Source organism: Puma concolor, chromosome B1 (assembly GCF_028749965.1).
Source record: "Puma concolor isolate L17-30 chromosome B1, mPumCon1.1.hap2, whole genome shotgun sequence".
NCBI classification, from domain to species: Eukaryota; Metazoa; Chordata; class Mammalia; order Carnivora; family Felidae; genus Puma; species Puma concolor.
Genome location: NC_141670.1, coordinates 172,088,688 through 172,116,344, shown reverse-complemented (window position 1 = coordinate 172,116,344; position 27,657 = coordinate 172,088,688). Strand labels below are relative to the sequence as shown.

General features: G+C 42.2%; 1 protein-coding gene and 1 long non-coding RNA gene across 4 annotated transcripts in view; one reads left to right on the top strand and one right to left on the bottom strand.

Moving 5' to 3' along the window:
* Positions 1-27,657, bottom strand: part of BEND4 (BEN domain containing 4) — a 38,701-nt gene that overhangs the window by 7,558 nt on the left and 3,486 nt on the right. Inside the window, exons 2-5 of one of the 3 annotated variants that reach the window (XM_086705154.1) lie at positions 24,641-24,778; positions 22,584-23,150; positions 9,343-9,434; positions 2,473-2,713 (exon numbers count right to left, since the gene is read on the bottom strand). In XM_086705154.1, coding sequence (XP_086561280.1) covers positions 2,473-2,713; positions 9,343-9,434; positions 22,584-23,150; positions 24,641-24,778 — 1,038 coding nt within the window. The remainder of the gene's footprint in view (positions 1-2,472; positions 2,714-9,342; positions 9,435-22,583; positions 23,151-24,640; positions 24,779-27,657) is intronic. The other 2 variants (XM_086705155.1, XM_025922324.2) reach the window with 2 other exon arrangements.
* On the top strand, positions 556-9,554 carry LOC147582025 (uncharacterized). Its single transcript, XR_015250492.1, has 3 exons — positions 556-1,187; positions 8,043-8,167; positions 9,335-9,554. It is a non-coding gene; the product is annotated as an uncharacterized LOC147582025 (long non-coding RNA).

Below are 27,657 nucleotides of genomic sequence, written 5' to 3'. Positions count from 1 at the left end.
TCAAGAACTGAACTGTGCCCATCTTAGTATATAGAGTCTAGCTCAGCTGAGAAGCAGGGGCATCACTGAGTTCACTGGCATTCCCTTCAATTTTGTTCCTGGGGTGAGAACCTCGCTCATCTCACCGGAGTCCCAGCCTTGGTTACCTTCCTCAAGGGAAATAACAATGTTTATTCAGCAACTCATCCTCCAAAACTGCCAGAATCAGATGGCTTATCCTTGGGTGCAGGCCTGGGAAACACTGAAGGCTAACTCCCTGATCCTCTTCTGTCCCCCTCACACCCCTACTGTATTTAGTAAGTATTCAATAACTGTTGTAGTTTCCCGTCGTCTCTGTCCAGACTCTTCACTCCTATCAGTAGGATTTAAAAGCTAAGGAATGAGGACACTGTGACCTTGCAACTCTGAGAATGTGCCCGCTCTATGACACCTCTCAACCTCCACCTTCTCCTTAGTGTCTGTTGCTGACACAGGACTTTCTCTAATATTGTGGTAAAGACTATTAAAAACTAAATGCAGAGTTCACTCTGTTACACAGATAGGAAGCATCTTCACAGGCCCTCTTCCCTCTAAGGTCAGACCACCTTCAGGAAGGGTCAACCTGGAGTTTGGTTCCATTTTAGAAAGCACCCTGTTTTCAAAGTGTCCAATGGTCTGAGGTTTCCTTGGCTGTTCTAATCTTGCTCACAACAGGGATGTCCACCTTGGGAATCACCAGGTCTAAACCTTTATGAAAGGGATGCCATCTGGGTCACAGGAAGGCCTTAGGATTTCAGCCTTTGGGACAAGCATATAAACAGTCTAATTGGCTGCCCCTGACACAAACAGTCACCACGTTCTGCCTGTGTATTCTCCACCCATGGGCTGGGTGGAAGCCTGTGGCTGTGTCCCAAGGTGAGGCACGAGCTGGAGAATGTAGATTCTGGTCAGCCAACCTGGACTTTGTCAGTGTCACGGTGGGTCAGGCAACATGCTCAGGGCAGCAGCACTGTGCTTTGGGATGCATGTTAATCCCCCAGTTTCACTGACTTGCTGGTTAAAATGTAAACCATTTAGTAAGAATTTCTGGAAAGGGATACAATTGTGAGGCCTCTTGTCCTGACTCCCCTTATAAGCCCCAGGGCAACTTCTTGGAGTACAGTGTTCCCAGGAGCGCCTCAATCTCACAAATGCCTCTGTCACTCTTGGTGAGTAACGCTGTCAGCTCTAATGATGTTGAGAAATAAAGGAAACTCTGGCTTAGTCTGCTAAGACCCTGGAAATTTCCATCACCCACTGAGTAGGTGGAATTTTCAGACTGGCCAACAGGCGGTGCTCTGGCTCACCCATGCCTAGGGGACACTGGGGTTTTCATTCCTGGTGGTTTTCTCAAGGATGGGCCACCTGAACCAGAATCACCAGCAATGCATGCCTCTCTCACTCCTACTCCAGATGTGCTAAATCGGAAGCCTGGGGGCTGGGGGGGAGGCACTAAGGAATTGCAGCTGCTAACAAAATCTACACATGTCTTAGGCGCCGTGATGTTGCCGAATACTGTGGGCATCCTGGGAGGGAATGCTGGAGTGTCCTTTCTGAAAACAAGTCCTCATCAGTAATGATGTTTCTTCACTGTCATTTCTTCGCCAGGAAATATTTTGATCCCTGTCTTAAGTAAATTATTAATAAGCTTTTCCAACCAATAAAATTACTAGTGAATTATAAAGGTTAATGTTTGAGCCTTTTGATGTGAATCTGTCATGTGTGATCAGTGTTCCTGGTGGCGCTATAATGTTTCTACTTGTCTAAATCTGTGTTTATTTGCACCTGCTGAATCAACTGTGTAGCTCTTGATTCCTCCTTCTCACCCTCTGCCTGGCCTACCACAGTGTAGATCAGCTGCAAAGTAATCAGTTGTTAATACTGAGGAAATGGTAGCTTATCTAAGTAGTATTTTTAATATAGAAACTTCAAAAATGCTGACAAAATAAAGTTTGATGGGGCCAGGAATACTTTAGGCACCCCAATTTTAAGGGAAATTAATTCTAAATAAATTTAATAAGGAGTTAGGTGCAAGTACTCTTGAGGAGGTAGCTGGCGGGTGGTGGGAGGCACAAGCTGCAAATGGAAATGGGATATATCATTTTACTAATTTTTGGCAAATTCCACGTCCTCCCTTCCTCCGTGCATTTCCCAATGCTCCAGTTTTGCTGGAGGTGGCCTTCTGTGGCAGCAAAGAAACTCTAGATTTAAAGCGTGAAACATGAGGTGCTATGCAATGCTTATGTGCCACTAAGTGAGAACGCCAAGGCTAAAGCAAACGAAGGTGTTTTAAAGAACTTCTCGATACCAAGTAGATGGGCCACATGAAGCCTAGAAAGGTCTCAGCGGAAAAAACCAAAATACAGTAAAGGCTGAACACTTGCACGGGGGAGCCACAGCCAATGCAGTGAAATGAGATCACAGATGGTGACACTGAGCGGAAGGATGCAGTACCTCGGAGGCATGTTACTTTAACTGGATCCAGAGGGCGTCTTTCAGGACCTGTCTCTCCTGACTGCACTGACCTTTTCCTTTTCCCAAGGCCGCATGAGTACTTAAGCTCATCGGTTGTGAAAACAAATCTGATGAGGTATCGAAGGAGCCGTCTCCCATCTTTCTTTGAAGAATTTACCGCCTCGTCCCACTGTTTGCTCGTTATGTAGACAGGATAGTTGTTCAACAGCTGCTTGCTTCCCTGGAAAAGCGAAGTATTTTCTCATTACCTTAACTTAGCCAGCCAGCCAGCCAGCCAAGGCGATCTCCATTTCAAAGGCAAACATGCTTTTTAACCAAGTGGCTCTGCTGACAATGAACCAGGTACTGAAGAGCACAGGTAATTGCTCACACTGAGAACGGGCACTTTTCAAATTACATTTGCATTTTCTATAACAAGAGCCAATGAGGTATAATGAACACCTTTGAAAGAGGAGCTATTTATAACTTGCATTTTAACAGGTAGGTTAAAATGTGTCAAGATCCAATGACAGGGAACAGTATTTAAATATAACCCGTAACTTTCCTTTTCAATCTATTAAAATATGCAAAAATGACTTTGAAGAGTGTGATCAAACAGGTCTCTTCATCCTTTGGTTGGCGGTTAAGTATTTTTAGAAATGATGCTGGTGGTCTATTTTCATAAGGTATTTACTACTTGTGCTTAATTCGCCTAACACCTGATAGCCACTGCATAACAGTGGAAATGACATTAAAAAGTGAATTTAAAAAAGGGAGAATTGTGAAAACTAAAGAAAAAAAAATCAATAACGCAAACCAGGTTTCCTCAAATTATAGCTTCTGCAAATGCCACTATGTCAACTCAAAATTTTTCTTCCTTTTCATCTTCTTAATTTATGTCTGCTATAAAATTCCCAGGCTCAATAGCTGCAGTGGGACTAATTACAGGAATTTCTGTAACATTTATAAGCCATGTTTAGTCAATTCCACCTACACAACCATTACTTTAGTTCTGGTTGTCCATAAAATTCTACAGTCCAGGACAAATTAATTAACCCATGATCTTAGCTTTAATGTACTCCTTCCCTAGTAATTAAGGTGTACAAAATAAAGAAAAACTCATTCAGTTTTACAACTCTGCAAATTTACTACAGGTTATAAATTTGGCACTGTTTGGGTCTGATAGGGTTTTATTTCAAAAACTGCTGTTAGTTGAGCACTGAGAAGGGCAAATGGCACAGGACCCAGGAGGAAAGGTGCAGACAAGACTGTCCCCTAAAGCTGCATGGAATCACACCCGGGGAAAGTCATCACCACACTGGTCACACTTCCTTGAACTAGAAGGAGTGTGGCTCAGGTTCCTTGTTATAAGGGAGGCAGCTGAGGCACACGGTTTGTACTCTGAATTTAGACCAGCTGCAGTCTGAACTGAATCTTGGTTCCAGGTGTTATTTGTGTTTCTTGAGCAAGTGACTTCAACTGGTTGCACCAAAGTTTCCCTGTTTATAAAATGGGAAGAACTAAATTATCATGGGTTTAAGACTTGAGTATAGGGGAGCATGAACCAAGACTTGGCTCTGGTGCTGTAAATGATCACAGATGGGCAAGAGCCCAGAGGTTCAGAAAGGGTCCCCTCAGCCCAGGCTGCTCTCTCACAGCCCGGGGTGAGAGACGGAGGGTTGATAGGAGTCTGAGGTAGCACAGAGAAGCAAGGAGGAAAGATACAGAATCCAGGAGGGCAGGCAACCATTCCAGTGAGCCAGGGTGTGGGGGACTGAAGAGTCAAGGTGATTCCCAGGTGAAATGGCAGTGTCCTTCACAAAGACAAGGAACAGAGAGAGGGTCACGGCATGGAGAAGGAGATAGATTGCAAGGAAGAGAATTCTCCTGCTTCCCATGCACAGGGAGAAAAGGGTTTACCAGGGTTGTGATTAGTGGAGCTCTCAGGACAACAGGGTGGGGCCCGAGGAAGGTGGAATCCAGGGCTGGTTGCCTCAGACCACGGATTGTGTCAAAAAGTATTTCTGTGGAAGAACATTACTGATAACCGCCACCATTTACACAATCAGCGATGCACAGACTGAGGCTAGCCCCGTGCACTCTGTGGCCTTGGCCTCTTCGCTGCTCACACGTGGTGCTGCCAGTACCCTTGCAGAGCCGGGCTCTGGGGCAGGCCTCAGACAGGTGACCGACATGGAAGCTTCAGCTCTGTCTGTCAAACTAAGGATAATGATCCCCGCTTGCAGCTTTGTGGTGGGGAAACCACCCATCTCCCCACCTGAAGATAATAAGCCCATGAGGGCTGGGGTTTTTAGTCTGTGCTTTACTCAATGCCTTATTCTCAGGGCTGAGAACAGTGTCCGACACACAGTAGGTGCAGTGAATATCTGTACAATGACTGATGCAGTAGATGCTAGTGTGGCTGCTATGAAGCACACGCTCAAGAATGGTGGCTACAATGAAGAGTTCTTTCTTGTTTTCTTTCTCTCTCTTTTTACTGCTGCGGCACTGGGACATGTGAAGAGCTTCTGATGAATAGAAATGGGCAGAGTGAAAGATCTTTAAGGAGAGCAACAAAGACAAGGGGCCATTAAAAGCTGGTACTAGGGACAGAGGGCTTCTGCCAATCCTTAATTTAAGATCATCCTTTCAGTGATGGTCCTTGTAAGTACACCTGTCAGCCTCAGAAAAGGAGACTGAGCAGTGGGTTGTTAAACCTTTTACTTATTTAATGTTGTGCAAGTTTTTTTTATTATTAAAAAAATTTTTAATGTTTGTTTACTTTTGACAGAAAGAGAGAGTAACAGAGTGAGAGCAGGGAAGGGGCAGAGAGAGAGGGAGACACAGAATCTGAAGCAGGCTCCAGGCTCCGAGCTGTCAGCACAGAGCCTGACGTGGGGCTCCAACTCATGAACCGCGAGATCATGACCTGAACCAAAGTCGGACGCTTAGCCAACTGAGCCACTCAGGAGCCTCTAATACTGTGCAAGTTTTAAAAACAGCTTTCCCGGGGTGCCTGGGTGGCTCAGTCGGTTGGGCGTCTGACTTCGGCTCAGGTCATGATCTCGCAGTTCATGGGTTCGAGCCCCACGTTGGACTCTGTGCTGACGGCTCAGAGCCTGGAGCCTGCTTTGGATTCTGTGTCTCCCTCTCTCTCTGACCCTCCCCCATTCATGCTCTGTCTCTCTCTGTCTCACAAATAAATAAACGTTAAAAAAAATTTTTTAAATAAATAAATAAATAAATAAATAAATAAATAAATAAATAAAAACAGCTTTCCCTTGGGTGTCTGAGCTCATTGGGCAAGACAGGGTTCCTGTAACTGTTTTGCCAAGGATGTTAAATCCTTTTCCAAGGTCTCACAAGACAAAAGGTGGAACTAGGAACCTGGTCCTTGAATTCAGAGCCCACCCCTAAGACCAGGGTTGAGTCTGTTTCAAGATGAGAGGTGCTGGAGATGAGGAAGCTCAGAAACCAAGGAATGAACTTTCTCAAATCCTTAAAAAGAATCCACTCGTACAGAAGAACTCAACAGCTCTCCAAAAAATGAAGCTCTCCATAAGTGTAGAAATACCATTTGGAGGTAATTTTCTTAAAAAAAAAAAAAAAAAAAAAGGAAAAGCAGGAAGAAAGTAATTTACAGCCCCAAACAACTCAGATGCTCCCTGTTTTAAGGATGAGATTTACCATACTGTTTTATTTTTTTAAATGTTTATTTATTTTTGAGAGAGAGAATGTGAGCAAGGGAGGGGCAGAGAAAGAGGGAGACACAGAATCTGAAGCAGGCTCCAGGCTCTGGGCTGTTAGCACAGAGCCCGAGGCGGGGCTTGGACCCATGGACCGTGAGATCATGACCTGAGCCGAAGTCAGATGCTTAACCAAACTGAGCTACCCAGGAACCCTGATATTTACCATACTGTTTTACCATAGTTAATAGAAATAAAATGTGATCAATAATATTGAGAAAATGCCCACATGCCTGAAATGACAGTAAAAACAGCATAATAATGGTGATGATGGGTAATAAAAAAGTTTGAATATTCCTATCCAGAGGAAATGTAGATATGTCCCTTTTTTATGTTTTCATAAATTCTGATTGCATAGTCTCTTCAATTAGCCACCAACAGGTTATTAAACTCTCATCTATAAATCACTTTGAAAAAACCAAAATAAAAAGCATTCATTTAATGCATTCACAGACTCAAACAAATGGAAGACATATTACTTAACATTTAAGTAATTTCTGAATTACTCTTAGGAACAATGTGCTCTGTGAGCACAGAGAGGGTATGGCAATCAGGGAGAACTTCTTGGAGGAAGTGGGCTTTTTAGAAGTGTTTTTCTGTATAACAGAAATGTCAAGTTGGGAAATGTGGACCCTATTCTAGGGAGTAAACAAAGGATTTCAAGCATGTGACATTTATTCTGGAATAAATACTGGTTTAGAAAACTAACTTCCTAGTGTGGAGAAAGGAGAAGAATATGTTGCATAGTCCAGGTAAAAAGTGTGGGGTGAGAGGTAGAGAAAAGAGACACTACTCAATGTAGCTGTGGAACAAGCAGATGTCAGGAATGAGGAAGGAATCAGTAATGCCTCAGAAATTTCTGCCTGGGGTTGTTGCTGCCTTTACTGCAGAGAAAACAGGGGTAGGGATGGGCATTCAGAGGCCATGCCATGAGTTTGAGGGTGCAAGAGCATTCCATTGTTGGTCAGCAGTTGGACACAGTGGCTGGGAGTTGGGGACTGGTGGCCCAGATCTAGATTTGGGACTTGTTAACCTGCATGTAGCTGGTGTTCAGAGAGAGAACATAACTGACTGGAGAAGGGCAGTGGATGGTGAGAGAGGGAAATGAAAGATGACACTCTGGGGAAATGGTGGATGGAAAAGGACAAGGAAGGAGAAGACAGTCCTGACACTGAGTCCAAGAGAAAGCATGGAGCAGAAAGGTGAGGTCCTGGGGATAATGGGAGCTGGAAAAAGGGCCCCTGCACTGGCGCTGGGAATGTCCCCAGGGCCACTTGCAGAGGACTCTGGTAAGTAGTCAAGGTGCAGCCAGATTCTTGGGGGTAAAAGAGCAAGTTGGAAACCAAGAATGGAGTAACAAATACAGACCAGTCTTTCAAGTGTTTTAATCTCTAAAGAAATGAGGTGACCATTCTCCAAGTGCCTTCAATGACAGGCACTGGAGACATGGCCCAACCTTCAAGGAGCCTGATGCATGGTGGTGCACAGTGGAAGGGTGGACAGAGACTGCAGTGCGTGATGGAAAGAGAAAGAAAAGATGATAATGGAGGGAGTGTGGGAGCATCAAGGGAAGGCCGAGTTTCATGGTGTTTGATACTCAGAGGAGTGACCCGGTAAATCGGTGCACAAGACAAGGAATAACTGATGGCACAAAGCCCCAGAAGGGGGAGGGCAGCATGGATGAAAGAACAGGCGTGGATGGGTAGCCCCAACAAGGGGCAGGGGCATGGCTTCCTGGGGGCACCAGGTGTGCCAGAAGGTAGGAATCAGTGCAGCAGAATTCACCGGATTGACTTCAACTTGGTATCGCTTACTTTTTTGCAGAATTCAAGAGAGGGAGGGTGGTGGCCCCAGGGACGGGGCACTGGAGGAAAGGGGCAGACACTCTGAAGTAGCTCCTCCAAACTTCAGGGAAAGGGAGTGACTGCCAAACATGTCTCATGCCACAGGTGAGTTTCCGTGTCTTTTCATTCTCTGGTCTATTTTATGTGCAGAAAAGTGGGGAGTGGTGTTTTCTTGTCTATCTTCAGCAGCGAGGCATGGGGTCAGGGTGGGAATGGCAGGTGTGAGGCTGGATCTATGAAGTGGATAGCACAAGGATAGAATTTTTTAATATTTATTTTTGAGAGAGAGAGAGAGAGAGAGAGAGAGAGAGAGAGAGAGAGAGAATAGGGGAGGGGGAGACAGAGAATTTGAAGCAGAATCCAGGCTCTGAGCTGTCAGCACAGAGCCCGATGTGGGGCTCAAACTCACGAACCATGAGATCATAACCTGAGCCGAAGTCAGACGCTTAACTGACTGAGCCACCCAGGCGCCCCTTGAGAAAGGAATTTCAAGATGATTTCAACTAGACACAGACAGTATGGAAGGATGTGTGAAGATGAGATGAGAAGGTCCACAGCCTGCTGTCACCAGTGAACAATTCACCTTGCCAAAAGAAGCAAACTACGTAAAAAGAGCTGACATACTGCTATCAATCTAGGACATTTCTAACCTCAGCACCATACAGTGCTGTTGTTACTTCCATTGGATTTAGGTTCTAAAGTCTGTATGATTAAAACAACATATTTTAAAACCGAGCCTTGAAAATCTTGTAAAAATGTACCATGTTTAAACTGACATGCCATTACCAGCAGAACAGACCCTTTCTCCTACACTTTGGAAGGGGCTGTGGTTGCTCCTACCAAGGTCCAGAGGAAGAAATGCTCATGTTTCAGAGCCCAGGGTCTGGTGAACACCCATCTAAAAATCAAGAAGTGTGGGAGGTGCCTTAGAGCAAGAGGTTTTTTGGAATACTGGCTCTGCCAGAGAAGGGCAGGCTGGTGTTTCCCATTTCAGCCCCTGTGCCGCAAGAATGCCAAAAGACTTGCCTATGCCATTTAAACTGGCATTTCTTTACCGCCCCCTCTCAAGAGTACAGCGTTGAATCTTGGTGAGTCAAGTACACGCATGATCTTCCTCCAAAGTACATGGACTCATAGGTAATAAGCACCACAGACCTCAGAGAGTCAAAAATGTGTCTTGCCGGCCATCTGTTCTGGCGCATCCGTGGAAGCTATTGAGAAGCTTGGTCTGAAGGAAACTTCAGACAGAATGATGTCTACCTTCTTCCCTAGGAACCTACCTCGGCGGGCTGGTCGGCTGGCTGGGGGATCAGGAGCTGGTTGTGATGCTGCAGCACAGTCTTCAAATAATCCAGAACAGTCTGGCAGGGCACTGGGTGGGAGAGATGGCAACGATTACACATTAGCTACCCCGGGACAAGGAAATCAAAAGCTTTAAAGTTTGAAGAGATTTTTGATGTAAACATCTAAATAAAAAAAGACTTATTTTCTAAAGGAAATAGAATCTTCTTTCATTTGACATCCGTAGTTATTTCAGTTTGTAAATACAGAACAGATGCTATGATTTGGGGAGAATTTTTAGGCTCAGCACAATTCACTGAAAACTTTCAAGTCATACTTAAAGATGGATTTGGGTCAATAATATGATCAATGAACCACTCACAGAAGATATGTATCTTGACTTCTTTGACTCAAGTTGTAACATCAGCACTCAGTGATGTTTTTTAAAATCAAGGTACTGCAAACTCATGTTTTGCCAGTTTTTAATTAATAATATAATGCCCAATTTTACTGACAGATTCATTCCTAGCTCTGCAAGCAAGCAGGAATGCCATGCAGTGTAGACCTGCTTCCCAACGTGGATACAGCTGGCCAGGGTTTTTACTCATCTGGTCCAATACAGAGTTGGTTATTGTGTATTTCATTAACTGTTGCACTAATCTTTTCAGGTTGAAGCTCATAGATTCATTGAATAATTACCATAAACTAAACAGATAGTAACCCAACATGGTACATTTTTTGTACCACTGCAGAAATAATTCCTACATCTTAAGATTAAGAGCCATTTCAGAAGTAGTACTAATTGCCTTTAAAGGTCTTGGTAGCTTAGTTAATAACCCAGTTTATAGGAATTATTGCCACTATCTGTCTCAGATGTGTGTTTTCTTTAGCTTTTTTTTTTGTCACAGTAAAGAAAATAATGAATATTTAACCGAAATCCCCAGTTTAAAGTATCACTACTGCTTCTTGGTTTTTCTCACCTTTTTTTTTTTTTTTAAAAGATTGCAAACATAAGTTATCATCTTTATCTACACAGCTAATAGCTTTGGGTTTTTCAGGTGACATCACGTATTAATATAACAAATCAAAAAACTACATCAACATCCTTTTGAAGAATCTGAATGATAGGAAGTAGAAGTAGTTTAAGAATCTTGCCCAGGGGCGCCTGGGTGGCGCAGTCGGTTAAGCGTCCGACTTCAGCCAGGTCACGATCTCGCGGTCCGTGAGTTCGAGCCCCGCGTCGGGCTCTGGGCTGATGGCTCAGAGCCTGGAGCCTGTTTCCAATTCTGTGTCTCCCTCTCTCTCTGCCCCTCGCCCGTTCATGCTGTCTCTCTCTGTCCCAAAAATAAATAAACGTTGAAAAAAAAATTAAAAAAAAAAAAAAAAAAAGAATCTTGCCCAAAAAAAGTACCATATATTCTTAAATAATCATCCTTATGGACCTGTGCATTATAGACCTGTCACAGGCCATGCCTAAGCAGTCCTTCGAATATGGTCTTCAAATTGGAGAAGCATTTGCCGAATAACCACAAACTCAACAAGAAGAAGGCATACGTGCATCAGTTTGAAATAGGCCTTTTATTAAACCAAAGTTTAGTAAAACCTGTCAAGTACCTCTAATTCACTGGCCTGTTAAAAGTCTAACCCACTTTACTGATGCCACAGCAAGAATGACTCTTTTGTTAATGGCATTGACTGTGGGGGGAAAAGCAGGAGACCTGAGAAGCTAATGCTGAGTTCCGGGTTTCCACTAACTGTGTGGCCCCACTGAACTTGTGTCCAAGTCTCCTGCAACCAGCGTGGAGTGGGAGGCTCCCAATGGCAGCACTGGGTCCTTCCCGGTTTGTGCTCAGAAGCAAACACCGCTGTAGACGTCACTGCTTTGCCAAGCGACGCATGCAAGGTGTTACTCTGGATTTATTTGGGAAGTCTTTTTTTTTTAATAATTTTTTTTAATGTTTATTTATTATTGAGAGGCAGAGAGACACAGAGTGTGAGCAGGGCAGGGGGGGTGGGGGGAGACACAGAATCCCAAGCAGGCTCCAGGCTCTGAGCTGTCAGCACAGAGTCCAACGCGAGGCTCGAACTCACGAACTGCAAAATCATGACCTGAGCCAAAGTCTGTTACCTGACCAACTGAGCCACCCAGGTGCCCCTATTTGGGAAGTCTTAGTAAAATTTGCAAATACTCGTGGACTGATTAGGATTTGAATGAGACTTCTTTTGATCCTTTACCCATATTTTTTAGTCATTAAGATGTCTAAGAAAAAATGTTTAAATGAAACACTAAAATGCTTACAAAACTGAATATTCAGCATGACCTCAACCATGTTATGAATAATTATGTACATAAAGAGATTGAAAAGAAATAAACCAAAGTGTTAATAATAATTAAAAACGATTATATTTTAGTAGCAAGATTAGGGCAGTTAACACTATCATCCTCGTAAAAACCAGTTTAAAAACATTTCTACAGTGGGCATGTATTATAATTTAAAAGTGGTTTGAAGAATATCTACATAATTATTATCCCCCCCCCCTTCCTTTGCTATATATTATCTGCAGTGTTTGTACACAGCCCTGGAAAGGCTTGGAGGCTGACTCTCCCATCTCCTAGCAGTGCTAAGCTATGAGCAAGGCCAGCTGATTCAAATGTTGGAAGAAAACAGAATTTCATGCTCATTTACTGGCTGTAGGGGGCAAGTGGGTCCTGTAGGTTGATATCTGGGCACAAGACTGAAGGCCAGGAAGACAAGACAAAGCTATTTAGCCAGTTATGAAAGAGAACTCAGTTGTTAAGTGTCCGATTCTTGGTGTCAGCTCAGGTCATGATCTTGCAATTTGGTGGGTTTGAACCCCATGTCAGGGTCCATGCTGACAGCATGGAGGCTGCTTGGGATTCTCTCTCTCTCTCTCTCTCTCTCTCTCTCTCTCTCTCTCCCTCTCTCTGCCCCTCCCCCCCTCATGCTGTCTCTCTCAAAATAAATAAATGTAAAAAAAAAAAAAAAAAGAAATAGCCACCAGGCATGATGCTGGGCCCTGAGTAACACCCTCCTCCAGCCCCTCCCTAGTGCGCTCCTGGCCCTGACCCTCACAAGGCAGAGGACTCCAGGCCCCTATCCAGCACAGGGCATGTCCCTGCTGTTACAGATTTGAAACATCGCTCTCTGCTAGGGCTCTTTGGAGGGTTGCCTAGATTTATAATAGGGAAGCTGTAGAATCAAATGAAATATTTTTGGTGGAAAAAAAAAAAAAAAGAAAGTCTGGAAAATAGAGATAGTTGTGTCTATTCAAGAGGGATGAAAGCGGAAGGAAACATTATCCTGACCCACAGCTACACCATGCTGCCTTCCCAGAGAAGCACTGGGCACTGAGAAGGCAATCGTGGAAAACCCCCTGTCCTCCTGCCCTGCTGTTGTGTCAATCTACAGTTTTGTAGACACACTGTGGAATTTCCCAGTGAGCACATGTGGCCCTCAGAGACGGGGAATAAGAGGCCTTTGCTTCCTTTGAGATTCCTGCAGTCCTGGCCTCCAAGAGATGAGAGATGGGGTCAGGGCTTCCACCAAGAAAGGAGCAGCAGGATCCTCAAGGAGCTGATTATGCCCCAGACACCTCACATCCAACTGCCTCCTCACGCACACTCTGAATTAAGCAAGTCATTCCCGTCGATGGAGAAGCTACCACCTCGGACCCATTGGGCAGGTTTCATGTATTTACTTATATATTCTGCAAAAGAAAGACACACGCACCTAGCAGGTTTAATGAGACAATAAATGAGGAACCAAAAACTGTAAAAGCTTCTATTAAAGGGAAGGGAGAATATAAAGGTACCCCAAATGTCCCTAGTTGTATCCTGATATTGAGAATTTCCACCCCCAGCCATGTAATAGCATTTTAATTTTTTTTAATGTTTATTTTTGAGAGAGAGAGAGAGAGAGAGAGAGAGAGAGCACGTGCACGCGAGGGAGGAGCAGAGAGAGAGGGAGACTGATTCTGAAGCAGGCTCCAGGCTCTGAGCTGTCAGCACAGAACCTGACGCAGGGCTCGAACCCACACACAGTGAGATCACACCTGAGCTGAAGCTTGATGCTTAACCAACTGAACCACCCAGGCGCTCACCACATAACAGCATTTTAAAATGCATACCAGAGAATCCTAGAAAGAGCAAAAAACCTGAGAGGAAAAAAGCAAATTAGGAACATCTTTCATGTCAACAGATAAAGACTGAGGGAAACAGGTTACAAATACTCTGTTGGGTATCTAAGACATCCAGATGAATGTGCTACTCTCAAAAACAAACACACCCTCTAGCTTGGATGGCTTGATTTTGTCATGGCCAGTGTTAAGTTAGTTAAATCCACACAGACAGGGTCTTCAACACATTCTCAGTACTAGTATATAATAGCTGACAAGAAGGCGTGAGAAGAATTGGTCCCAAAGTAATCCATGGGTACTTTTTTTCCCCTTAACGTACTGCCTCTGGCACTAGGAACTGTGATTCTGGGCAAGTTACTCAACCTCTCTTAGGCTCTGTTATCTCATCTGTAAAACCTGGACAATTGCCTACTGTATACAGTTACTGTAAAGTTTAAAATAATACACGTAAAGCAGAAAGCACCCAGTAGATACTGCCTAATGTAAGCTATTATTATTTTACGAGTAGGAGCCTAGTGAGTTCCTTAAAGGTTACTTCACTGACTGCTGACTTTGTTTTAAGGCTCTTCCAAGGAAAACTGTTCCAATTCTGTTTTCTCCCCCCATATTAAGGGTGCTTGGGCTTGAGTACCCAATTTTCATTGCAGATCATTATGTTAAAATTTTGATCAGAGTAGAGTTTTCTCTTCTTGTTTCTCAAGCATTTAATCTACTTTGCTGTATAATTGTTTTTAAAGACTTACAAAATACAACACCTGTGATTTTATAGGGAGATTGAAATTATTTACTGTCCTCTGATGACCATGCCATCTGTGCGATTATATCATCTTTAAGCGTCCTATTCACATTGTGTCTGTAAGGTAGAAGCACCTGAATTGTAAATATGAAGAAATAAACGATGAGCTTTAGAAAATACTCAGCCTTACAGATGCATGGTTATGCTTTTGATTATGACAATGTCCCATTTCTGTCTAATTTATTTATTTATTTATTTATTGTTTAAATTTCTTTAATGTTTATTTTTGAGAGAGAGAGACACAGAGTGTGAGTGGGGAAAGGGTGGAGAGGGAGACACAGAATCGAAAACAGGCTCCAGGCTCTGAGCTGTCAGCATAGAGTCCGACGCAGGTCTTGAACCCTCAAACCATGAGATCATGACCTGAGCCAAAGTCAGATGCCCAACTGGTTGAGCCACCCAGGCGCCCCCCATCTCTAATTTAACTGATGAGGGTAGATGCCACAACATGCCTGACACTGGGCTAGAATTTAGGATACACAGATAATGTTGACTTCATCTTTGCCTTCAAGGAGCTCAGATGGCCAGCCTCTCTTCATATTGGGACACCAGGGAGAGATAGAAAGAGAAAAAACAAATACACACAGTAAAAACTTCCTGATACTGACTTTCACAGACATATACATGATATATTATGGCAAGTGGTTAATTCTGCCTGGGAACAGGGAGGGGTAGAATTTGTTACAGAGGTGAGCGTCACCTGAACTGGGTACTGAAGGATGAGTTGGAATTTCTCAAGTGGGGAAAAGAAGAATATGTTCTTGAAATGGAAGGAACAGCAGGAGTGAGGGAAAACCAGAAGCAAGTATAAGGTTGCACAGGAATCACAACTGTCCAGTGGGGTTGGAATACTTGGTGTATGGTGGGAACTGAGAGTCTAGTCTCTAAAAATGGACAGGAAAAGATTCAGGTAGAAAGAGACCCCATGTGTCAGAGTGCTGGAATTTACTCTACAGACCAGGTGAAGCCTTTAGAGGCTTTTTAGCAGGGAGAGGCTGGAGTCTGGGAGTAGGTGAGTGGCTACTGAAGTAGTCCATGTTGAGATAGGCCCGGATGAAAACAGTGGGGAGAGGAGGAACCCATACTGATGTGTATCCAAAAGGCGGAATCCAGAGAGGAGACTGATAGGACATAGGGGAGAGACATGCGTAATGGATGGATTGGAGGTTTCTAACCTGGGTAACTGCATACTGACCTCTTTTTAAGGATACCACTTACAACTGGGGGCGCCCTGGGTGGCTCAGCTGGTTAAGCGTCTGACTTCAGCTCAGGTCATGATCTCATAGTCTGTGAGTCTGAGCCCTGTGTTGGGCACTGTGCTGTCAGCTCAGAGCTTGAAGCCTGCTTCAGATTCTGTCTTCCTCTCTCTGCCCTTTCCCCACTCACACACTGTCTCAAAAATAAATAAACATTTAAAAAAATTAACAAAAATACCACTTACAATCTAAGAAAAACACTTAAAATTTCTGTATTACTAGGCACAGAACACTTTCCCTCTGTTTCTTTCTTTTTTTAAAAATGTTTACTTATTTTGAGAGAGAGAAATAAAGAGTGTGAGCGAGCAGGGGAGGGGCAGAGAAAAAGGGAGACAGAATCCCAAGCAGGCTTCAGCTGTCAGCACAGAGCCTGATGCAGGGCTCGATCTCACGAACTGTGAGATCACAACCTGAGCTGAAACCAAGTCTCTGCCGCCTAAGCAACTGTGCCACCCAGGCTCCCCTCCTGTTTTTAAACTTGCTATTTATTGAGCACTTACTGGAAGAACTAATAGACATCCAACTGCTACTTAATGAACTTAATACTTCCAACATTCTAATAGTATTTTTTTTTTTAATGTTTATTTATTTTTGAGAGAGAGACACAGAGCGTGAGCAGGGGAGAGGTAGAGAGAGGAGAGACACAGAATCTGAAGCAGGCTCCAGGCTCCCAGCTGTCAGCACAGAGCCCGATGCGGGGCTCAACCTCACAATCTGCGAGATCATGACCCGAGCCAAAGTCAGACGCTCAACCGACTGAGCCACCCAGGCACCCCCTAATAGTATTATTAATTTCACGGTACAGAAAGAAACTGAGGTTCAGAATGGTTGATTTGCCAAAAATCACAGCTAGCAAATAGCAGAAGCAGAAATCCAAACCCAGGTTTGACTCCAAACCCATTGTCTTTTATCATATTCTGTCTCTCTCAATCTCATGGCCATAGTAAGAGTTATGAGGACTTTTACCAATTTCTAAGTAAAAGAACTAAATCCTTTATACCTCTCTGTTCCTATCATTTGCTCTAAGTTTTTACTCAGGATATATTCACGGGTCTTCATCCTCCTTAGAACCCCCCACACTAAATGTGGACAATAGGCTTCTGAGGACTAGAAGCCGCCCTGAACATTCCTGCACAGGCACTTCTGGGCATGTGTAAGTGGGAGGCTGCCGAGAGGGCCCCAGGACATCCACGACACACTCACTCCAGGGGCTTTTTACTGTTGTAAAATTATCCAAAAAACGGACATTACTGATTTATCTTTCTAAAATATTCTTAGAAAATGACAACTGTGGACTAATAGGATCAGTGGTGCATAATTCAAGGTGAGTTTTCTGGTTTGTACTCTTTTGAGTAAGTACAATCCACCCTCATTATTTGCAGAGCACATGTTTTCAAATTTGCCAATTTGCTAAAATGTATTTGTAACTGTCAAATCCATGTTTCCTGGTGCTCTAGCAGTCATCTGCGGACTTTTGCAGATCACTGAAAACCTGGGTTGCACAATGCACACATTCCCAGCTAAGGCTGAACAAGGTTTAACACTTCAGCTGTTTGTTTCACCTCACAGGGTAACAAGTGTTCTTCTCTTCACGTGCCATGTTTTTCATATTTTGTGCTTTTTCTTGGTGATTCTGCTGTTTAAAAGGTACCCCAAACACAGAGCTGAAGTGCGGTCTAGAGTTCCTAAGTTCAGGAATGCTATGATGAGCCTTAGGGAGAAAATACGTATTAGATAAGCTTCATTCACGCATGAGTTATAGGGCTATTGGCTGTGAGTTCAATGTTAATCTGACAACGCTATATATTAAATAAAGTCTCTTTAGACAAAAACATACATAAAATAAGGTTATGCATTGATCAGTTGGTAAAAATGTGACTAAAGGTTCTCAGGGACATAGCTCTGTACTTTTCCTAGGGGTAACGCTTTGGTATTCACTAATTCAGTCTTGACGGTGACTTTATAGAACATAACTACGATGAATAGTAAGAATCGACTGTATTTTTGGGGTGGAAGAGGGTATTACACTAGATCTAGAATCAAGAGACTTTGATTATAATTCTAGCTCTGCCATGGGGGCGCCTGGGTGGCTTCGTCAGTTAAGCATCCAACTCTTGATTTCGGCTCAGGTCATGATCTCCAGGTTCGTGAGTTTGAGACCTGCACTGGGCTCTGTGCTGACAGTGTGGAGCTGCATGGGATTCCCTGTCTCACTCTCTCTCTGCCCCTCCCCTGCTCATGCTCCCTCTCTCAAAGTCAAATAAATAAACTTAAAAAAAAAAATAATCCTAGCTCTGCCACAGACTTCACCTATCCAGGTTTCAACCTCTTTGCCTATAAAATAGGAATATTAGTATTTGTTTGGAGTTATGAAGATAAATTGATAATTATAAATGTACTTTTTAAAAAAGTAGAAAGTCCTTGGGGTGCCTGGGTGGCTCACTCGGTTGAACGTCTGACTTAGGATCACATCATGATCTCACAGTTCATGGGTTTGAGCTTGTGTTGGGCTCTGTGCTGACAGAGCCTGGAGCCTGCTTCAGATTCTCTGTCTCCCTCTCTCTCTGCCCCTCCCCTGCTTGTGCACGCACGCTTTATCTCTTTCAAAAATAAATAAACATTCAAATATAAAAGTAGAAAATTCTTTGACAACATTAATAGTGTACTTCTATCTGGCACTTAGAACATCCCAAGGTATTTTTAAAAAACGTTTACTTATTTTATTTTGAGAGATGAAAAGAGATAGCACAGGTGGGGGAGGAACAGAGAGGGAGAGAAAGAGAAAGAATCCCAATCAGGCTTCCTGCTGTCAGGGTAGAGCCCAATGTGGGGCTTGATTCAACAAACTGTTGAGATCATCTTAGCCAAAATCAAGAGTTGGCCACCTAACCAACTGAGCCATCCAGGCACCCCCAATCTCAAGGTGTTTTTAATATGTCATAATTATTTTACTTTGGAAGTTATTTTTTTAAATTACCATATTTTATGATCCTAAGACCCACATTTTTTTCGTGTTTTAATATCTCTGAGCTTGTTCAAAGATGCAATTATGATTCACAGTGTTTTTTCCTTCTTTCTTAGTGGAACATAGAATATTGGCGCATCTTGCATTCAATGGGTCTTAAATTAGATGACATACAGTATTTTGTATCTATCCTCCCTTAGGTTCTCTCATCTTGTGTTGACTGTATGCTTTCTAAACAAGCATGCAGGGGGCACCTGGGTGGCTCAGTTGGTTAAGCATCTGATTTCGGCTCAGATCATGACCTCGTGGTTTGTGAGTTTGAATCCCACATTGGGCTCACTGCCGTCAGCCTGTCCGCATAGAGCCCATTTCAGATCCTCTGTCCCCCCCCCTCTCTGCCCCTCCCCTGCTCGCGCTCTCCCAACAAACAAACATGCCAGCTCTAAACTGACACCCTCTCCAGTGAGAAGATTTCCCAACATTTTCCTTCTTTTAATAACGTCTCAACTTTTTGTAATCCTGATCTAAATATCAATTCTGTGGCTTTTTACTTTTAACCTATCTTTGCTTTCTTGCCTTTAAAAAATTAAACTTTTCAACTAACTTTCTTAATTTCTAGTGTGATCATCTAACACCAAAGAGTAAGTGCTAATGCTCTTTCCTTGGGATAAAATATTTAATCGCCTACATCTGCAAGTAACTGTGGACAGGAAGTCAGAGTATTATTCTCCAGAAGCCCCTTGCTTGCATGTGGCTGATATTAATCAACAGGACTTTGTGGAGTGTTTCACAAATAAAACAGTTACCCAGCCCTCCCAGGTGGTGCTGGAGGTGCACCTTCCCCAAACTCTTCCTTCTTTAGAAAGGTCTGCACTTTCCCATCCTCTTTTATAGTTGCCCTTCCTAGATACGAATGCTTGTATTTCAGGAAAAGAAAATAAAGAAACAGGAATCTCAAAATTTCTCAATAGCACAACTCTGGAGTGGCAGAGAAGGAACTAAAACCAGGGTCTCAGCTCTGACCTGGGGCAGGTGTCCCTATCTTCTTGTTAACTTTATTTCCTCTGAATGCTTTGTGTCTTTTTGAAGTTTATTTTATTTTGAGAGAGAGAGAGAGAGAGAGCGGGGCAGAGACAGAGAGGGAGAGACAGAACCCCAACTAGGCTCCACATTGTCAGCACAGAGCCCAACTCAGGGCTCGAACCTACAAACCATGAGATCATGACCTAAGCTGAAATCGAGAGTCGGACATTTAATCAACTAAGCCACCCAGGCGCCCTGAATGCTTTCTCCTTTGTACTCATCCATCCTGTTTGGCTGTAAATACAGTTATATCAAACATAAGGGTAATTTCTACCCAGGAAGGTTGCAGGTGCTTCCGTGGAAATGCACTGCCCTCTGGAACAACAGAGGTCTTTTGAAGCCATTGGGAAACAGTGATGATTCTTAAGGAAAATCCATCCCAAATTCCACAGGAGAGTTACTGCTTGCAAAATACTCTTGTTAGATGCAAAACCAGAGTGTACTACTTGCTGCACTTTTCTTCAAACGACTGTCTAAAAGTTACAGATTTCCCCCACAAAATTAGTAGCTAATGGAATGAAAGGTGGATTCTTAGGTGATCACTATCTGGTTTGTAAGTGACACGTTCAACTGGACACCCAATACTAAGGTGTCCCTAGGTAATGAGTACATGTGTTAAATAAGCTAATCTTTCTTCAATTTTACACTAAGTTTTTTCTGTTCATAATTGACAAACTGATGTTTATTTACATAGTTGAGTTTCAGTATGAATTATAGCAATCATGGCTCTCCATATGAAATGGCTATTGATTCAAGTTTATGGAGGGGACTGTCAACAGAGCTGGAATATTTGCACTAACAGTGGTGACCACACCCTAATTTCAACAAGTGTCCTTCAATACTGGACCATCAAGAAGGCTCAAGAAATTTCAGCATTTTCATCTTTCTGGAAATGGAAAAAGACGGTGATTAGTGGCAGGTCAGCAGTGAGTTAGTTATATCCACGACACAGCCCTTCCACCTGGCACAGTTTGGGAAATGGGAGGACTAAACCCCAAATTTGCTTGATATTTACCAAGGTCAAATATTTAGGACTGGGAATTAGACAATACCACTCTGGACTTCTGTGTCACCTGTCCCTGCGCTCTGAAACTCTTACCCACAGTTCTGAATGGCTGACGTAAGTATCTAAAATTGGCTGATCTCCAGGATAGTATTTTCTCCCCCAGAAAGGCAGAGAGGAGGGTGGGGAGTGAGATGGAAAACACCCCTTTGGGTCGGATCAAACCCATAATTAACTGACCATAATTTATGGAATTGTGAAAGCTGTAAAATCCCAGCATGTTAGCTACACCCCTCTCTTTCTCTGCCATGGAGAACCCAGTGGAACAATGGTTCCACTGTATTCTTTAACCTCTACCCAGTGTCTCCTGTGGTCCCTGCCTTCCTGACTTGGGAAGACACCACGGCCCTTTTATCTAACCCCAACGCTCAACTGCAAAGAGAGAGAATGTTTTCTTACATTTTTTTAGTATTTTTTTTTGAGAGAGAGTGAGAGAGAGACACACACAGTGCAAGTGGGGGAGGGCAGAGAGAGAGGGAGACACAGAATACAAAGCAGATTCCAGGCTCTGAGATGTCAGCACAGACCCCAATGCAGGGCTTGAATCCATGAGACGGGAGATCATGACCTGAGCCAAAGTCAGATGCTTAACCGACTGAGCCACCCAGGCGCCCCAGAGAGAGAATGAGTTTACTTCACCTCCTGCACACACGACTCCCCCACAACATGACTGCATTAAACCTAATTCCAAAATATTCTGAACCAAACCTCAGGTCTATTTGAGTAATGCTTTTAAATGAAAGGACAGAAAGAAAATAGATTTCTGATCTGGCAATTCTTAACACTTGTTTTTTGCTTCCTAAGGGAACTAATAAACAAGTGGGTGATGTTCTTCAATATTTCCTTATTTTTAAGTCAGCTGCCAAACTGGGCGGTTCAAAGACACTGAGTTAGGAAACGAACATACTTTCTATTTATGTATCGGCCTTTAAAATTTTTAACATGCTATATATGCTTTATTTTGAAATATACTTTATTAGCATACTAGGACATGTATGTGTTAACCAAGAAGCGTGTACATTGGTGGATACATTCTCAAAATTTTTTATCAGTGGGCTGCACGATTAAAAGGATTTGAAGATATTGCTCTAGCTAACGATCTCACTATCTTTTGTAAGCCACAGACATGCAGGAATGAATTCAAAGGTATAAGCAAAATTGGTACCTTTTCAAATAGTAAAAAAAAAAAATGGCTTTGCAACCCAGAGAAGATCTTGCCATAAAGATGACTTTACTATGCAGCAAATCTAATGTCTCTAAGAGGCAGGAAGTGCCTGCTTTGCCAGGGGCACAAATAGTTTGAGATCTGCTTAATTACTGGTCTGTCTTTGATCTTTTCCTTTCAGTTTACAGTTGCTCATTTAACAGGGAGCTTGCATGCTAAAAAGAGAAGATACCTGTTGATACTTAACAAGAATGGCAAGAAATGAATGGAACAGAAGAGACCACTTGTTCAGTACTACTCAAGTCCAACCACCGAAGGTATCAGTTCACTTTCATCTTTATTACTAACTAATAAAACACATACAACAAAATCTTTAAAAATACAAAAGCCGCTTTTAAAAAAAGAGGGCCACATTTTGAAGAAAACTCAGGCTCACTGTACTTGGCCTATTTCAATCTTATTGCACCACGTCTGGAATCTTTTTTATATGGACAGAGACATCTTTGAATAGGGCGGTGGTCTTCAGGCCTCTCTCTCTTAAAATTGGACTTAAACATAGAACAAGGCTAGTAGTTTATCCTGAAACTTCTGTGTGGTACTGGAAGGGTAAGGACACCCTGTGCATGCCTGTTTTTTCAACTTTTTTACCTCACTGGCCAAAACCATACATATACATGCGTGCATGCACGCATGCACACAGAGACACCAGGAAGGAATGATCTGCAGTTAGCTTGCAAGGAATATGGCACAGTACCTGGGATGCTCTCTAATTTCCGTCTGAGCTCTTCATTTTCTTGTTGCAGTGAAATAACCTCCTGCTCCAGCTCTTGGCATCTAGGACAGTAGCCTTCCTCTTCCTCCTCCTCTTCCTCCTCGGGCAGTGTAGAAGAGGACGGGTGACCATGGGATTCGGATGTTGCCGGGGAGGTCCAGCCACCTAGTGTATGCACGGGGGAGGTTGACAGAGGATCCACGTCGGCCAGGTGGCCATACTCACTGACTGATGAGGTGTTTGGAGTTGGAAAGCTCCCCGAGAGCAGGTAATTTTGTAGGGAGTCAGTGAAAACCCTCAAAAAGGCAGAAGTTTGTTGTTTCCTTTGCATATATTGCATGTCTATGTCTACATTATCTGACGTCTGACTGTGGACCCCTTTCCCGACGTGACACTGTTCCTGTCTCTCAGTATAACTCGAGCCTTCCTGCTTGACACAAGAAATCATGGATTGAGAATGGTTGGAGTCCAGTAGTTTTCCTCCACAATTTAAGAGACTAAGAACTCGACTGCATTGCTGGGCAAAGGCATCCAAGATCATACGACTCTCTGAAACACATGAAAAAACACATCAGAGACGGACAGCCAAAGACAAGGGTAAGTAAGGTCCTCAATTTTGAGGTTAACATTCAAAAATGTTAAAATTATGTATTTCTACTCTCCATCCCAAACCAAGGTAACACAGTGAATGTACTTTTAGTAGGATGCATAGCTTCCTGTCATTCTGCAACCAGAGGGGTGTCTGAAGAGTCATTCCCAGTCCCTCATTCTGGGAAATGGCTGCACTGTGACTTTGGGCACCACAGAGAGATTTCCCTCTCTGTGGCATTAACTGGCCTGTACAAGTCTGAACTCACACCTTTGGCTTCATTAAGATCCTTACTCTAACGAATCGAGCCAGCTACCGCAGACTCAATTCCTCCTTGATAGGAGGGCTTACAGCAATCATTACTTCTATTTCTGGAGTGCCCTCATGCCCTTGCTATTAATCAGGTGATACAATCCCTGACGAGAGTACGTTGCTTCCAGATGCAAACTGGAGAAGAAAGATAAGTCTTTTTGAAGAGCTCACTAGACATCTAAAGTAAAACAAAGGATGGCCTATAAGGCAAAAGATGATGAGCCCAAAAGCAAAACTGTGTTATCCAACATCTGTGTTCACTATTCTTTCTCTTCATTTATCTGTGAACTTGGATTTCTTGTCAAGGCCAATATTTAGGCCAATCCCTACAAGTATCATGTAAAAAGCAGTAGTGCTTCTTTCATGAGCCTCTTCCGTTAGGTTGCCAAATCTTTTAAATGGCATGTGTCCAGACTGCTGATTAGTTGACATAAATGTATTCTAAAGCATACTAATTGTCAATCAGTGAAAAATAAAAAGCAAACGGAAAACAATCAGTTCAAACAACCAAAAACACCTCAAAAATTGTGCAAATGTGATTTAATTCTGTCAGTCTTGGATCTTGAAAATTCACCCTAAATGCAAATATCACTAGGTGCAGCCTCTTCTTTCTGGACTACCACCCAGAATGGGCTATTTATAAATATACAGAGATACTTTATAGGGCTTGTATACAGCTATAGGATGCCTCTCATTTCATCTCTTCCCTATCCAGAATAATGGCAACAAACAAAATACTGTAGATTTTAGATGCCAATAAGTATTTATGATAGAAATTTAACTAGCTACCTACTGTCTCTGAAAATGTTGGCTCTATCTTTTGCTCAGGGAAAAAAACTTTAAAAATGAAAAATGGTGAAATGTTTGAGGGCTTCTATGGGAACAACAAAATATTTACTGAATGCATGTGGGTCCTCTCATAAATATATAGATCTTCATTTGTAACACTGGACATTGCTTTGGCTGCATTCTGGGTAGGCTGAGAGTCCACGGGACTACTTTGTTCTTGCCATGGTGCTTTCCTATGCTTAGGAGCAGTACCACCCTTAGACATAGGGAGGGGGGCCCTGCCCTAATCATCCTCCTCCATCCCTTCCCCTCCCCATGGTAAGGTACCCAAGATCCAGGAATTCCTTACTTAAACTGCTTCGAGGGCCTGTGCTGGACTCTTCCCTGAGCCATCCTCCCAAGGATAGACCATGGTGCCAGAGCCTGGAAGTTTGGACGGGGGCATCCATTCGTGTGTATGTGAGGCTCCTCCTATTAGAAGATGAAGCTGGGGGTGGGGAGAGAAGGCCATGGGCTGGCTGAAAACTCCAAAGTCAGATCTGGTCATTAAGGTATATTTGTCAGGGGAGGTGGATGGAACATATTTTATTTAATAGTTTGTTAATTATTTAGATATATGGTATGTAGGCCTGCATCTGTACTCTTGTCCTAAATCCCACAAATATTAGGCACAGGCCTGTTTTTTACACAGTGATTTTGAGTGCTGAAGAAGAAAACCAGATGTCAGGCATAGTTTCAGGCTAGAATTGATTGATGGGCTGGGAACTTCACTGAAGCAGCAGCCAGGACAAAGTTCACTTGCTATACTAGAGAAAAGGGAGATGGATATAAGAAGTATCTTTTACACACCAAACAGTGGAATTGATGCCTCTGCCCCCTGCCAGATGGAAGGGAAGGACTCAGCCCCTGATTTAAACCAAAAGGTAATGGGGAAAGACCTTAAATATTTGGGTATTAATTCTTTACACTGACCAAAACCAAATAAACAAAGTAAACAGCTGAACCATAAAAGTGGGAAGCCTTAAGATGTTGCACAGTGGTCTTCATTTCCGGGTTTTTGTTCTTTTATTAGTAAAATCAAAGAATGTTATTGATCACGAATTTTCAATTCTAGCACACTGGCAGTTTTCATTCATTTTAATCCTATAATCCCATTCTAGACCTGAAGTCGTATTTACTGTTTGCATTTTAATCAGCATGGCCCTAACTGATTTACAGCCTATACACCTTTAACGTAACCTTGATGAAAGGAACAAAATATGCAAAGAAAGGCTAAAATAGAAGTGGCTATAAAGAATTGCTCAAATATATTTGTTGAATGTCCTAAAACACACTCAGTAGCTTTAATCATATTGATACATCACATTAGAGTATAGATTTTAAGGGAAAAAAATCTGACTTAGGGACAAGCATGATTTGTTTTCTTAATTGAAGGATAAGCTTGTAATATGCTGAGAAAAAAATCATTATGTAATACACTACATTATGAAGATAATGTATTAAAGTGCACCCAAGTATCAGAGAATAGCTACAACCATAAAACACTTCTTGCCTTCAGTTTTTACAAATGCTTCATTCTGAATTTGTTCTCAGAATTGATAGATGCAAAAATAACGACCATAAAAAGTTGAATTTCTCCTTTTTGGTACCTTAAAATATTTAAATACTGTTTTAACGTCAATATACAGAAAGATATGATGAACAATATTACTATTACACTTGGCAGAAAACAGCAAATCTTTCTACCTACTACATATTGCAGCCAGCAATACTTTAGCTTTCCAGACAGAATATAATTAGAAATGCAAGTACTGTGCAATGCTCATTATCGCTAAGAAATGGAGAAAAGTTCTGTTTTCATATGAACACAATTGAATGGTCACTGACCCATGATTCTTAATTGAGCAAAGTATGAACATGTATTTTGAAATTTTTTAACTGTTTTTTTTTTTTCCCTAGTTACAGAATGCTCCACTCAAGAGATGGCAGGGAAGAACACCAACAGTTTACAAAGGGGCTTTAAAACTACCTACTTTATTCTTAACTTCTCTAAAATTAAACACCACAAAATATTCATACAGCACAACCACGAAGCACTATAAAGTGACCACTTGTAATTTATTTTGCTCTACTGCACAATCTGTTGGGATAGTATCATGTTGGAAATTTTGCCTAGTCTGATTCCAAAATCTGAACCCGTGATTATTTATAATTAAAAAATTCATTTCTAGAAATTCTTCTGAATGTAAGTGGTTTAAGCCATCCTACATCTGATAAGTGAATAAGAAGAGGGATGGGAACTCGGCAATCAAACACAGGCGCCTTACTTTAATGTCCTTCTTTGTAAGTAAAGCCTTGAATGGAATTTGCCCATCACAGCACATACCCAAGAGTATTCTGTTACTATGAAGGAGATCACAGCCATCGAGATTAGTGGTAACCTTTTGATTTTAACCCAGCGGAGGGTGAAATATATTAATATTAAAAATGCAGAAGCAGAAAAAATTTTTTGTGACCTATTATCATGTATCCATACATTATATCTACCAAAAGGATTTCCAGCTAGTTCAAAATAGATGATTTCCTTAAAACATTAATATAACTTCTTAAGAGAAGACTTCAAGGCATAGAAAATAGAAGTTAGAAAATAAAAGCATCTTTGGAAACATCACCCTTGTCTTAAATCAATGAACTATGTCTTAAAAAAAAAATGCCATCCAATTTTTTTTCATAATGGCAAACATCAAAACAGCAAAACAGGATGCAATTTTTCTAAATAAATAAATCAATGATGTGTCAAAAATTAACAGATGAGTTAATATACTTGGTGCTATCAAAACCAGATGGTGCTTCCTAATATTCATCCTGCTCAGTCAATCCCTGAATATTTTCTGGACCATCGGTATATAAAATAGGATGCTGCTATTTGTGATGGCAAACAAAAGCAATCATGCCTGCCAAGCACATACTATAACAGGCAGCATTTCAGCTCTGCTAGACAGAAAGTAATTAGAATGCTTTTAATGTCCAAAAGAATGATGCTGATAGGCTGCCACAGATGTGTAGATTTATGAATATTTATATGGTGGTTTATAGCTGACACTTTTATCAGTTGAAGAAGATAAAATATCTGCCTGACTCAAAAGCTTGACAGTCAGGTTAATAAAATCTCATTAAAGAGAATGACCTATGCAATTATATAGGATTTATTGTAATTCATTTTTGATTGTACTCTGCTTAAAGATGCAATTTCCCATTTCCTGATGCCAAATTTAGGCTGCATATCAAGATCTACGTGGGTTTTAACTCTAAGCCTCCCACAGAGGAAAAATACGCTTTTAAAACCATGGTATATTACCCCTTTTA